Raw genomic sequence first — 14,869 nt, 5'->3', positions numbered from 1 at the left:
TGGTCCTTTAAAGGTGAGAGAAACTTGTAAGTAACGTACATGTAGTTTGAACAGGATATAGAGAATTTCACTTTTATTTTTGATAATATACTGTATGAATGATTCTGAGGAAAAGATGTATAGCTGAATATCTGGATGAAAACTACCATTAGTCTTAAGTATCTTCATGTAATGGATACTTAACATCCAACAGCTTTAACAGGCCAGATTCTGTAAGGTTTTGCTAAAAAACTGTACCAAAATCTTAAATAACAGGGAGCAGAGAACAACAGGCAGTGAGTAGAAACATTAATATTTTCCGTTAAATAGACTGCAGATATTTAGATGTTTATATTCATGCTGTGTTTTCCATGCATTTTCCTGTGCAGTGTAAACTTGAAATACGTAACGGTTGATAAAAAGAATGTCAATGCAAATTCATAATTGTGAAGTTTATTCTCCATTCATACTCGATGTTGCAGCGAGCGGGCTGAAAACTGGACAACACAATGCCATTGAAGCCCATTTTTTTGGACAGTAAACTCAGTGCCAGTTGAAATCAGGCATTGTCCATGATTGTAATTCTTTACCATTTTGAGCTATGATTTCTTAATGGCTTTTAATTAATAAAATTCTATTTAACAGCTAACATGTTACATGATTCTTCACATAAGCACAGATGCACCAATACACATGACTCAGTAACACACAAGACATAGAAGACGTGTCCTTCTCAGTTATACTAATAGACAGGCCTAGTTTTGATTTATTTGGAATGAGATAATCTTGTCCAAAAGCACTTTTTGTTTTAATCATTTGAATTTCAATGTTATCCTTGAGTTTTTTTTCTCTTGCTTCATTCATCAACATGTCTGCATTGCATAATGTTTTTGTTTAAATTAATGACCTGCTTTGGATCTCCCAGATGGTCAGACAGTGTTATTTTAAAAACAGGCCTTTTTCACAGCAAACATTATGATCTGTTACAGTGGGGAAAAAATACACAGGTGTTACTGATGCTGTTAAAAAGGCTCTATTCTATTCAAGTGTCCCAGTGAGCCATGGGGGCAATTGGCCACCATGGACCCCAGCAGACCCCTGAAACCGAAGCAGCTAAATACAGTTCAGACATGATATTTTTTTCTATTTACACCTGTCCTTTTCATAGAAGCTCTGAGAGGCAAGTGAAAAAAAAATTGGTGTTTCATTTTCTAAGTCTGATCTTAATTGTGAAAATAAGAGTTGTTGTGTTTTCATTACTTTATTATACGCTATATATGTTTTGACAGTAGCTAGTAACGATTTTCATGGCCACCATAGATAGCCTTTCACGCTTGAAAGAAAAGAGTGAAACTTTGTTAGGATAATCGTTCTAAGTTCCTTCTTCTTATTATTTTATTTAATCAGTGAAAAGGGGAACAAAACGTTTCACCAGGTTGAAAAAATTGTCGCAAAACTCATTTTGGCTAAAACACAGATTAAAACTCACCTGGAAAAAACAACATGAATGCTTTTAATCTGGTGGTGCACTTCAACCTCTTGTGGCCAAAATTAGTATTACAACAACAAACACCTGACAAAAAAAATAAAATGAGAAATAATAAGAAAAATTCACCCGCCCAAACCTTTTTTCCATCTACTCTTCAGTCATAAACACGAGGGAGAAAACATGTAGATCAGACTTGGATGAATCACCACAGTTTCTTTTTCCTCACTTCCCTCTCAGGGCTTCTATAGATTTTTCTTAGTGTGACATACAAAAGATCTACTGTTTTATATTCCTGTCAACTGCACTGTCTTTGACACAGATCAAGGAGATACAGTACTCACTAAGACGACTCTGATATGGCAAAAGCATGAATTGGTGAGTTAACTGCTTAGGTTTTATTTGCAATTCAATATATATGCAAACAGGAACAGTAGACCATAATTCAGTACCTCTGCCAGGTGCATCGTTGATCTAGTCAGGTGAACACTGACTTCAGATTTTAAAGACTTACCTCTTGCACCATAAGATAAAAAGACTGCAAATGGACGACACACAGCGAGCTCAATCTACTGGGTGGCTGAATGAACACAAACATCCTTCCATGTTCTTTATTGTATTAACAATGGCACAGTATGTTCTTGAGTCTGCAGAATCATAACAGAAACAATAGCAGCAACTGCACTGTGTTTTTCTTCCTCTCCTCCAACAGTCGCTCAGAAAAACACCTGACGAAAGGCTCCGATTATGTAACTGTTTCTGCTACTGGAGGAAAGTGCAGTGCACGAAGAGCTGAAGTTTCAGTCTCATCTTAAGCTGCATTGTGTTGCGTTGCTAATTTGAAAGTTGCCTGAATTAAATGTCAAACTTAATGTCAGCAAACTCGATTATGTTCTAAGTATAAAAGAAGAATTTCTGAGGCAGCAGTAACACATTAAGTCACAAGTCAATGGTGTCCTGGCACTTTTTGACCACATATTATATCAAGCCTTTGCCTTCCCCCTCAAAATTTGATTTGCTTTTAATTAATGCTCTAAAAATAGGGAGATGTTTTTGTATTGATTTTCTTACATCCTTTTGTAATGTGTTTAATGGTTTTTATTTTGACAGATAGATCAATATTAAAAGAAGTAGATTAATGTGGGAGTGTGCAGCACTTTGAAACCATGCCAGTGCTTTGTTTCAGTTGGATATGCAAGATTTTCTTTTGGGTCCCTTTGAAATTAAATGTTTGCTCTTGGGTTTTGATTTGCTGCTTGCAGGATGTCTCTAGCCAAAAACTTACCATTAAGTTTAAAAGTCGCCTCTGTAATATTGGGTTGAATTTCCCACCATGCCCTGATTCAACCCCAGGTCAACCGACATATGGAACTCATGCTGTGTTGTGCTCTGATCAAACAAGCAAAAAGCACCAGTTGTTGGCTCTTAAATAGTTGTTTCATAGTGTACAAGTTATGTTAATGCTGTATAGGTATCAAGTTTGATTGTTCTGTATATACTGTAATTGTCATCTCTGATCTCATGTAATTCCTCTCTTTAAAGGGTGACACTGTAAACACTGATATATAGAAATGCAAACCTATTTTAATACTTGTAACTCTTGAAGAGCCTCTGTTTTGTATGTACAGTATAAATTAAAGCTATGCTGTAGTGCTGATATGCTCATTTGTTTGCCGCTCTGGTGTGTTATGTGTTTATGCTCAGGGACTCAAGTCAGACCAACTTGGCTGGAGACAAGACCTTAGTGACTGTACACTCAGATTTATTTGGTATTCAAATGGGACATCATCCTGCCTTGGCTTAGTTGCTGGAGAGCAAAAACATTTCTATTATACATTTCTGAAACATTTATATAATGTTACTGTCTATATATAGTTTTATGTAAGACAGAGAGAAAGGAGGAAAGAAAGAAAGCAACTTTATTTATCTCTCTTGGGGAAATTCAATGTTGTAAGATATAATATGTATACCTAAAAGGATAACATGAGAAACATAAGGGGTACATTATCATAGAAATATATTAAATCAGTATGAACATGTCATATTAACAATAGATAAAATACAAAAAGTGTTCAAAGAAAGTTTGCTCCTGACCTTAGAAATAGTACTTTGATTTAAAAAAAAAAAAAAAAAAAAAGTTTTTGAAATGCAGTTGAATTTTCCAGAAAGAGCTAATGAGTCCACTTTGAGTAAAAATTTAAGGTCCAAATCATGTTATCGAATCACGCTCAGGGCTTTTCAAACTGTTCAGGCTGATTATTCTGAGTCACAGTAAGTGGTTTTCATGAGGTCGATCCCATTTTCCATTTTTCTGGTGTGCTTCAGAAACATCAGAAATTGTTAGAAATATTGAGGACTCTACTTAAAAATTTGGAATTAAGGGAATTCATAAAATATTTTGGGATCTTGACAACACACTTTATAGTCCCTTTATTGAAGTTGTGTGCCAGTGTCTTCTAGCCAAGGGCACCTCAAGTAGGGGGTACAAGGAGCCACTGGCCTCTCCACTTTACAGCCCTGTCCTACATTCTTCTCAAGATGTGCATAAAAGTATCCCTGTAAAATCCCCTACATTGCAGATGATTCAATCATTTCAGTTCATGGTGGATGTCTAGACTGCAAGTTTGCCAGCAGCATTTTTTACTCACACACTCACGCTACAGATACAGTTTTATTTTTATGCAGCTGCACTGCACTGGTGTCGTGCAGGCTTGTGTCTCAGCTTTGTCTCTGGGGTGTAACCACAACCTAAAGTGTTTATTTATTGTAGTTGATGCAACTACAACTGTGTGTTGATGCAATATGTATCATAATACAGTGGGTTACAATTCAATATATTGCGATATGTTGCAATACTGTAAGAAAGATGATGTTGCTTTTTTTTTAAATCTAATTTTAGGAAAACTGTCATTGTATAAAGAACAAACCACCATATGGATAAATCTGAGTTGAAAAAAGTTGACTTTGTCATGCAATCAGAGCAGTGTAGATGGGTAACAGCAATGCTTCCTAGCGGTCAGGGGTTTTAACACAACACAAAATTAACCGCTGTCCTGAATCCTTGTATTTATCATCGTGATACAGTGTTTTTAAAACCAGTATAGTATCACAAAATATAATATTGTGATATTTTCAATGTTTTCTCACACCCCTAATTCAAAGTCAGCCTAACATTTGGTCATGTGGTCAGTTATAGTATGTAAATTTGCCACAGGCTTATTGGCTATCCCATCCACCTCATGCCGATTGAAGGTTGTTGTTATTTATTTAGTCCACAAAACACTGCTGGACTTTCAGAAGAAAGCAGCATTGCAGAATCTCCCTACAGCGAATATTTAGGCTAAAAGCAAAAATGACATCTTTCTGGTCAACTTGGCATGCTGAGGCTTTAAGAGGCTTGGATTACACCAGACGAGCAGAATTGAGGCATTTTATATTTGTTTTTTTTCAGTTGTTGAAAACTGGTCACCATCCACTTACATTGTTTTGGGAGATTCTGCTACGCTCCTTTCCTGTGAAACTCCAGCAGTGTTTGTGTAGTAACAAACTAAACCCAACCTTCAGTCTGCATGAGGGGGAGAAGACAATGACGGGGTGAACTATCTCTTTAAACTCTAAATAAAAGTGGTATTGATATTCCTTTTTATTACATGGCTTCGTTAAATACTCGACTGATTGGTCAATTACAGCATTCTAAGGTCTGTTGTTATGAAGAACAGACCGTTGCTATGGACACTGTTCATATTATAAACTCTGGAGGAGCAATAAAGCAATTGCTAAATCACTAAAATTATTATAAAATTAATATTTTTGCATCAAATTATTGTTTTTTGGTACATAACCATGTAACAAGTAGGATAATGTACAATGAGCAGGTCACTCTTGCAGAATAAAGCCACAAAAATCTTTTCAAAGTTAATATTTTGTGTCGCATAAATGTGTGCTAAATATATATTTCTTGTTAAGTAACCATTTAATAAGTGGGATTATGTACAGTGAGCAGGTGATTATTGTGAAATGAACCCCTTCAGGATGATTCAAGACCCCCCTGCTTCATGTTGGGGTCCTGCATCACCCTGTTTGGATTAATTTCACCCAGAATTTGTTTTCGTTTCAGTAATTTTATATGTCATAAGTTTTAGTTAATAATTGAACAGTTTGTGGGTGGTGGGGTGGCCATCAGGTTACACTTATAGGTCCCCAAAAAGGATTTGTCCGGCCCTGCTAGACAATAAACTATAGTAAAATACTGCAAATCTTGAATGAAACTACTAGCTACTTCCACAGACACTCCAAGTAGCATTGTTATTATTTTTATTATTTTATCAAGCTTGTGAGTGGCTTCCGTTAGGTCGGGCTGTGAGTATGCGGAACTCGATGCAGACGGATGATGATGAGGAGGATGTTGTGAAGGCAGGTTGTAACTGACCGAGCCACCCGTTCATCGAGCAGCAGAGAGGCGGACACACATTTTGCATCATTTATGCTGCTGCGAACCAGCTGGACGGAGAAACGAGCCTTTTCAGCCGTCGTTCTTGTCCAGCGTCTCCAATGATAAACCGTAATCTGACAGAAAGAAGGCTGAATTCGGACAAACAGCGCTACCTCCCTCCCTCTGTGACCGAGGAGGGCACCCACCACCCAGGCCGTCATCAGCAGCTGGCTCCGCGGCGAACGTTAGCGGCTAATCGGCTAATGTAAGCAGGTAAGGATGTTGTTACTTAACGTCCGTGCTGTTTAAACCCGACCAACTCGTTCGTGCTGTGTGTCCTGGGCTGTTTTCTGGTGTCGCTACCTCTGTTACATTTGACAGGTTAGCTACTATTTATTAGCTACTGTTAGCTACTGAAGCTACTGTTAGCAGCTAGCTAACGGTTGACAGCTAGCTAGCTAATCCATCCGTGACGTAGGAAGCCGTGAAGCTAGCAGTAGAGTGGAGGTGAGAGGAGCATCGTTAGGACGAGTCAGGGCCCGACAGCTTGTCATAAATAGAAAGTAAAGGATAACACAGACACACTGTACACCACCAGCCCTCTCTGGACTATCAGGAGGCGTTGGCATCGCCTTATCACGGCTGTCATGATGTTACCCCGAGTGTTATCCTCCTTATGTCGTTACTGTAATCCCCAGTTAGCTTGTTATAGGAGGCAAAATTCCCCATTGCCCCTCGTATCCAACGTTAGCTCTCATGGGATTTGTACAGTGTAACGTTGCCTGCCACCCATTCCTTGCAAAATCGTGTGTCATTGTAAGCTCATCACTCATCACGCCATTAGCATCGTTACACAATGTCAAACCAGCATCCGACAAAAACATGACTGATGAGACAAGGTTTCTAATTTAACTAATCGAAAAACTGACTGAATGACAGTGACACTGGAGTGAATACAGAGATGGTTTACAACGTCAGCAAGGTGACGAACATTATATAGGATGAATGAACCTATGTTATCTTTAATATTTTAGAATACATTCTGATTTGTATTTGGGCTGCACAATCATCGAAATGGCAACATTAACAAGTGCAATATCCAAATCGCAGAACCAGGAACAAATCCCAATTTGTGAGAAAACAGCATTTTAATGTGGTAGTGTAGTGCTGCATAGAGACCCTGGCCTAAAAACCTCGTTCTCCAGGTGAAAGAAAACATGTTTGTTTGGTACAGACCCCAATAAATGTCACATCCTCATGGTTTAAATTATTTTCAGAAAAATGAAAATTGTAATACAAAAATGACCTTTCCCAACAATGGTATCATATATCACAATTGCAATTTCAGTCAAAATAATTGCAATGTGACTTTTTATACCATATTATAAGGGCATTATGATATACATTTTTTAAAATACATTTTAATGTAACATTGTCAGGTAGAAATTAGGTCAAAATATGAGAAAGCTGTATGTCAGGACTGAAAACTTGAATAGTGTAAGCAGCCACAGATGTCATGGATTAGCTTTATATTTATGACTTGAGAAAATATCAGCTTCGTTTGATTTCTTTTATTTATGCCCATAAGGAAAACATTAATCAGCATATCTGTAAATATGCCAATGTAAGTCAGCTGGCTAATTTTCAACTGTGGGCCATTGGCAAGATGTTTTGAAACCTATAAATGATAGATTTCACCCTGAAGTAAAATTGAGGGATGCACAATATGGATTTTTTTAAAGATGATATCAATACTCAATAATTTTCTGCTTCTTATAGCGGATACAGATAAGATGGCCAATGATTTCACATTTTAGTATTGTAAAAAGAAGTCCATGAAACCCATTGTTCATGGACACCCATGGGAAAGGAAAGAGTAAGATGCATTGAGCAAAGATGGATGATTTAATATTCCACAGCTTTGACCAAACAAAATCTAACTGACATCAGTATAACTACAAAAACAAAGGATGATTCTGACTCTTCAAATGTTATTTTTTCTTGCAAACTATATATATACTAAAAAAACTTTCACAAATAAGCTTTTGTTAAATAGAAAATGTTTGCAAAATAATTTAAATTAAATGGTTTTACATAATAACATTATTTAACCCAGTATTTACTGTGCATCCCTAGTAAGGACAAAATGCTCAGAATAGACTGAGTGTGAGCGGCTATACGTGTTATGGACCAGCTTCATATTTATGACCGAAGCTAATATCAACTCCATTGATCCTGAAATAACATTTGATATGGATTTCAATGCCTGAGCAAAAACAATAAAACAATGACAAATGGTTCATGGGGCAAATACATCATCTGTCATACACTGGAGTTAGGCTGCTGTGGATCAGCAGGGTCACCTGTGTGCTTTTAAGATGCAGCATGACTTGGAAGCTATTTTAATAACTGACTATTTGTTTTAGGCATTTTTCAAGCAAAAATGTCAAACATTTGCTGGTTCTAGCTTCTTTAATGTAAAGATTTGCTGTTTTTTTTTTTTTTTCACTTGTGATAGTAAATGATGAGTCATCATGCAGCCCTAATAGAGTCGAGGGATATTTTTAAGAACAATATATATGATTTATTCTGCAATGAAAATAAGGTATGAATGTCATCATTATGTAACCCACAACTCCCTCCCTGTTACCCAAGAAAAAATAAAAGCTAACCATTCTCAATTTGATGTGACAGCTTACGTGATGGCACACGACCCAAATGCAACCTGTTACCACACCACTGCCCCCAGCTATCACTGTTGCTACACAAATGAAAAGTGACCCTACAAGAATTAATACAGATTAACAAATACAATTATTTCCCCATTGACAAGCAGACAACAGAACACTATAAGTGCTTTGGTTATTTGAACTTTGCAACCAAAAGTGGGAGTCACAGCCTGGACAAGTTCTAGAAACCTTTTAGAAGGAGAGTATTGTAGTTTGTTACTGTAGGTTTTGGGAGTATCGGGCTGTCATTTTGTGCTCATTGTTATTAATGGAAGAAAAATAGTTTTTATCTGTTCATCATCGGAACATTGTACCATTGGCTTGGTAAGAAGAGATTGCAATGTAAAAGTGAGAATACAGTGATCTATACTTTGTTCATCTACACTTCATCCCTCTCTCGTCTCGTGTGTGTCCATTGCTAGTTACTGCTGTTCACTGTGACTGGCAAGGATTGCTATCCACGTTGGAGGCCTGTGAATCATATCTATCTCCTCTCTGTGCTTATATAACCAGTGAGTGCTGCCTGCAGACCACTCTGACCAGATTCATCTGTTGTGTTAACCTACACCATTATCTTTCCTTTGGAGATTACACAGTACTGTGGTGATTCTTTTATTATTCTTTGTTTTAGAGAGACAAACAGGGTTCAATACCAAGGTCACTCATTAAATACAATCAGCAAAGTGGCGTAGTCTTCTGTCGTTATCTAAAAATAATGCTGTGGTCTGTCCTGTATCTTTGTGCTGGATGAGTCTGCCTCCAGGTCTGCTGCTTCATGAAATAGCCATTTTGGCTTTGCACCAGGAAGCATTCACGTTGCCAGACCTGCACGTTGATTCATTGTCTTGATGGTTTTGCAAGATAAATAGGGTTAGATCTGTAATCTGCATAGGCCTAGGCCTCACTGGAATATATTTTGCTGTTGGAATCATTTCCTCTCTGTAATTTGCCATTGCTGTGAGGAAGGATCAAGTTGTTACCACTCTCCATCATGCTCAGAATTATGCCATGTATGTAGTATGGCTGCACAAATCAGCAAAATAATATCGAAACCACAACGTGGTCAAGTGCAATAGCAAATAGTGAAGCTGAAACTTTTGAGAGAAGAAAAATGTGGGGCAAAACATTATCATAATGATACAATGTAGTACTGCAGAGATGCCCTAGTCTACAAATCGTGTTGTCCAGGTGTAAAAAAAACATGTTTGTTTGGTACAGAACCCAACAGATGTTAGATTCTCATAATTTTTCAGTGAAAATTAAAATGGTGATGCCAAAATGATAATTTCCACCTATTGTGAATCAGATTGCAATCTCAATAGCTGTCAGAATAACTGTAATATATATATTTTTAAATATCCTGCAGCTCAAGTATGCAGAAATAGCTAGAACTGTGTAAAGAATTTGCTTTCAAAATGGAGTGTTTCAACAGGAGAGTGTGTATTCTTACCCGTGTTTCAGAGAGAAAGTATATGTATTAATGTTAAGTGACAGTTAGCTTTGGTCTTCTTGTTCACTGACATGCAAAAAGCAAGTAGGAGACTGTCAGACGTACAGTGTATTTGAATAATTTTACCAATGATGAGTGCTGACATTAAGCTGACTCAACAAGACATGGTTCAGTGCTATATGAACCGTGTTTGAACTGTGCCTTCTATGGCACTACGCACATCAAATACTTTTGCATCGGACAGTGTTAGCAGTTTACTCATTCCCTAAGTTAACCCTGTCAGCTTTCCAATCATAATAAGAAAGTACTCTGTAGCTAAAGTGGCTATGGTTTGATACTAATGTGTCAGTGACCAGGGTGTAAGTATTCTCTATTATGGGTCTATTTGGTAATTAAGTAAAATTTTGACCATTTTACCATCGTGTTCCATCAAGATGCCCCTCTGTGAATGACTCCTCTACTGAGAATTGGGGCTATTAGACATAATTAGACCCATAATGCATCTGGAGCCTTCAGTGATAAGTCACCCCTAATGTCCACTGGATACAGCTGCGTCACTCGCTGCCTGTGCTCGCTGCTGGGTATATGACAGCCTATGTCAGGATGTGAGACTTTGGTGTCCCACTTATGACTTGCATACAGTCTATTTGTCTTCCCTGTTATGTTTGAGTGCCTGGTCTGTTTTGCTTGACAAGCTCACATCTATGAAGCATTATTCTCACTTGTAAAATGTCAACTTTTATTTATAATTGACTGCAGCTACACAATTAATTGAAATATTATAGAAGTCTCAGTATGGTCAAGTGCAACATCCAAATCACAGAACCTGCAATTTTTTGATAAAGGAAAAGTGTGTGACAAAACAGCATAATAATGAAGCAATGTGGTGTTGCAACGATCCCTTGGCCTTAAAAATGTTCTCTCCAAAATTAACAAAACATGCTTGTTTGGTACAGACCCCGATAAATGTTAATCATCATGATTTTAAGAGGGTTATTGTCAGTGAAAATTAAAATTATATTGGAAAAAATTATCATTCCCACTTTTTATGAATCACATCGCAATTATAGTTATCTGTTAAAATAATTGTAATGTTTTTTTTTTTACCATATCGTGCAGCCCTAATTTCAACTGGTATCATTTTTAACATTGAAGAGAAACCAGTGTGATATTTACAGTTAAAGCTATTGAAAGAGAAACAGTTTGACAAGTCAATAGCATTCATAACTGAAGTCCAGAAACCATGTAAAACTAAAAAAAAACAACAAAAAAAACCCAACACAAAATCTGCCAGGCTGCTTATACTGCCTCTGAAATGTAAGCAGAGGACATTGACACTATCACAACTATATGGAAGTGTGACTTTTATAACAGCAATAGAGTTTTAATCTTCGATACAATACTTGTATAAAGAAAAGATGCATCTTTTGATACCAAGGCAAAATGAAAAAAAGAAGTCCTAGATCTTTTTATAGTAGCTTCAGCACTTTTGATACTCTATTTAACAAATCTATTATTTTAAATGTGGCATTCAAAAAGTACTGATGTATTGATACTTTTGACAACCTTTAACAGCAGTGAAACTCGTACAACAGCACTGAAACATGAATTTTTGCACAAAATGTGCCCAAATTCCAATGTTGTTGTCATTTATTAAACATTTGTCTTTATGTAATATGTCAAAATAATAATGAATCTATTAATCTTTCTTGGCTGTAGGTTTTTGAATTTAATAAATTTGCAAATAATGAAATAAAATTAAACTTGAAGCCACTGCAGACCTCTGTCTGATTATCTAAAATATTAAGAATTACTATTTTCACAGCATGGATCTGGCTTGTAAGTGAGAGGTGTGGTCAGTTTAAATCAGTGACACATTTTATAGTCCTTTACTTCCAGGTTACTCTTAACTTTTTCAACTGGAATGTATACATAGTATGTACAGTTGCATTTATGTTTGAGATAATAGACCCATTAGCTTATCAGCGCGGGGATAACAACCTTAGGAGACAGTTTAAAAAAAACCTGCTCGGGGTAAAGTGTTTGTGTTTCAGGGTGGAGTGTCGGCATGTGCCATTTGTTCAGTAATATGGTATGACACTCTGGTTAAAGTAGATCCTGTCACCGTAGATATTCTTTTTCACCACACATTTATCAGAGTTGCTAATGCGGACTTGTCCTGTCAGATGGGTTTTAACACCTTGGGATTTTTTTCATACAAATATAATGTATGAAGTGTAATATAATATATGTGTGTGGTTTTAAGCAGTATAAAGCATCAGTAATTAACAGTCAGGTTGTGGGGCTCCTCCCTCAGAATGAAACAGCATGGGTTTCTTTAGAGAGCCACCATTTTGTAACAACGTTTAACAATCATGCTGAGAGAAATCTGTTGTGGAGGAGACAGAGATACCAAGTTCTCCTCTGACTGTAGTCTTCACTGCAGCCACAAGCTGTTCTTTGAAATGAAAATGCCCATTATGCTCTTCCGATGCTGTTTACGTAACTGTAAATATAAAACACAGTGATATTAACAGTAGTTAACTAAGATTTAAATGAAACAGGTTGCGTTTGATCTGACTTGTGTTGGGGGGTGTCAATTTCTAATGTATATAACATTATTGCAGCGTATAGCATGACAAGATATCTGGGGGATGTGAAAATAAATAGTGTTTCTGTAAAGGCAAAGTCTTAAGAGTTGAGCCTAGCATAATCCCTTTCCTCTCCTGGTTTGTTTGTTTGTTTTTTCAATTGAGTGGCTTATGCATCCTCATCTTACCTTTACAAGAGTACATCCAGGACACTGTTTCTTTGAGATGATTAAGTACCAGTGTTTTTGATGTACCTTTGTTTGACATAAGCACAGCCTGCACGCTAGTGATATCATGTCACCGAAGCTGGGGAAATATTGTTTTTAACGTTGTAACATTGCCAGGTAATAGCTGTGCAGTTGTAGATTATGTTGTCATGTAAGAAATTCTCATCCCAATGCGTCAAGTTAATATTGTGACAATTGAAAACATGTTGGACTGTAGCTCCATGTGGCTCCACGGTGGGGAATAGTAATGTGTAGAGATGCTGGTTGAGTTTGCTGCAGTTACCTGTCTGTCAAAGGGCTGTAAGGGCCATAGTACAAGCTTTGAAGGGTGCTTATTCCACCAAGGCCCCTAAGCTGCTTACTACATCACCGGGCTTCTACTGCAAAGTCTTTACCCTCTGACAAAAACAACCAGCTAACATAATCATCAGAACAGAAAAATCTGTGCAAAAAACTGACAAGACTGTCAAAGTTTTATAGGAATGTACCATGCATTGCACTGTCCATCCTGTTCAGAGGGATGCTTTTATTTCCTTTTTGTTATAATGTAGGCAACATTGTTTTACACCATGCCGATGCTGGCTTGTCAGGTCTGACATCTTTTGTGCTCCTCCAGCTTTGTCTTCTTGTCTGCCATGCACCCTGTCTGGTGATCACACTGCAAAATGGGAATTTGTACTGTCAACATAACATAATTGTTGTCTTTCATTTCCTGCAAAGTAAAATGTAGATGTGACATTGCAGTGACATTTCCAGCAGAGGAACAATGCTGTTTGATAGCAAGAAAACATCTTACAAAATTAATTATCCCTGTCCGGTTTGATCGCTTTTTCGCCCCAAGATTCAGATTTTTCACAAAATAATGAACTGTCAAACAAAAAGGAAATGAATCTTAGACGTTGTTACTGGCAATAGCCTCAGTAAACTGGAATGCAATGTAACTACATTTTGCATCTTTGCTGATGTGTCATAAAATTGTTTCCTTGATGGGTTATCTGTTGCAGGTTTGAACAACCAGGGACAGCACAACAAAACATTTTTATTTCTCTGTCAGTTTTTACAAGAACTGAAAATCTCCTGTCTCATGAATGTAGAAAAGCTTAGTATTTTTCATGCCTTACCTAACTTACCTGTATGTGAGCAATCAGCAGTCATATGGGGTTTAAAAAGTAGTTAATACTGACTGAAGTAGTAAATGAAACAGGTACAGTGAAGTGAAGACTACTGCAAACATTAGTAGCCTGTACAACTTCTTAAAGTGAATAAGATGGACTATAAATCATGACAATATGAGATCATGTTTAGCCCAGTTTTGCAGCTGTGAAAAATCATGTGACTGGGCAGTGTTATGCAGTGGTAGTGAACCAGATTTCTTCATAATGCATCTAGATTGTTTCTCATTGGTTTGCACTCCCACAGAAACACATGATTTAATATTTTTTCGTTATTTTCTTGTGTTACAGGTTTGATTCATTTTTCCGAACTATGACAATGATAATCAAGGAGCTGTGTTTCAACTTTACACCCGAGCCTTCCCATTTGTGATGAAAAGGCGCCACTGACTTAAGAGGGACTAAATCTTGGATGCCGTGACATACAGGGTGTGGTCAATCCAAGATGGAGAAAAAGAAAATGTGCCCTCGCCTTCTCGACTACCTGGTGGTGGTCGGAGCAAGGTAAGAACTCTGACTTTAAGAAGTAGTTTTGGTTTCATGAAATATCTGATCGTCATAAGGGCGGCTGTAAATATTGCTTTGAAAATTTTGTGATGCTTACTGAAGCAAGTGGTTTTGTTCTTTACAACAAATTCATTTTCTTGACAAGCCAACTTGGCATCTTGGCCCCATCAGACCAACAGTTGTACTGTGCCAAAATTGCAAAAACTCTTTCATGTCAGTGATGCAATGCATTGCTGCTGTAGAGGATGTTGTTGCAAACGTTCCAGTAGATAAATGCAGGGTAGTCTTGCAAAAAA

The 14,869-nt window shown here is 37.2% G+C and overlaps 1 protein-coding gene across 18 annotated transcripts in view; it reads left to right on the top strand.

Moving 5' to 3' along the window:
• The first annotated feature begins 5,844 nt into the window (after window positions 1–5,844).
• The window catches only part of madd (MAP-kinase activating death domain), a 61,866-nt gene continuing 52,841 nt past the window's right edge, over window positions 5,845–14,869 (top strand). For 8 of the 18 annotated variants that reach the window (XM_084737094.1, XM_084737032.1, XM_084736484.1 and 5 more), the window contains exons 1-2: window positions 5,847–6,170; window positions 14,358–14,570. In XM_084737094.1, the coding sequence (XP_084593220.1) occupies window positions 14,512–14,570 (59 nt within the window). In that variant the 5' untranslated portion in view covers window positions 5,847–6,170; window positions 14,358–14,511. Of the gene's footprint in view, window positions 6,171–14,357; window positions 14,571–14,869 lie in introns of all 18 variants that reach the window. The other 10 variants (XM_084736737.1, XM_084736959.1, XM_084736068.1 and 7 more) reach the window with 4 other exon arrangements.

This window comes from Lutjanus erythropterus, chromosome 1, assembly GCF_056507025.1.
Source record: "Lutjanus erythropterus isolate fLutEry1 chromosome 1, fLutEry1.hap2, whole genome shotgun sequence".
Lineage (NCBI taxonomy): Eukaryota > Metazoa > Chordata > Actinopteri > Lutjaniformes > Lutjanidae > Lutjanus > Lutjanus erythropterus.
The sequence above is the reverse complement of the archived record's forward strand: the minus strand, read 5'-3'. Positions and strand labels throughout refer to the sequence as shown.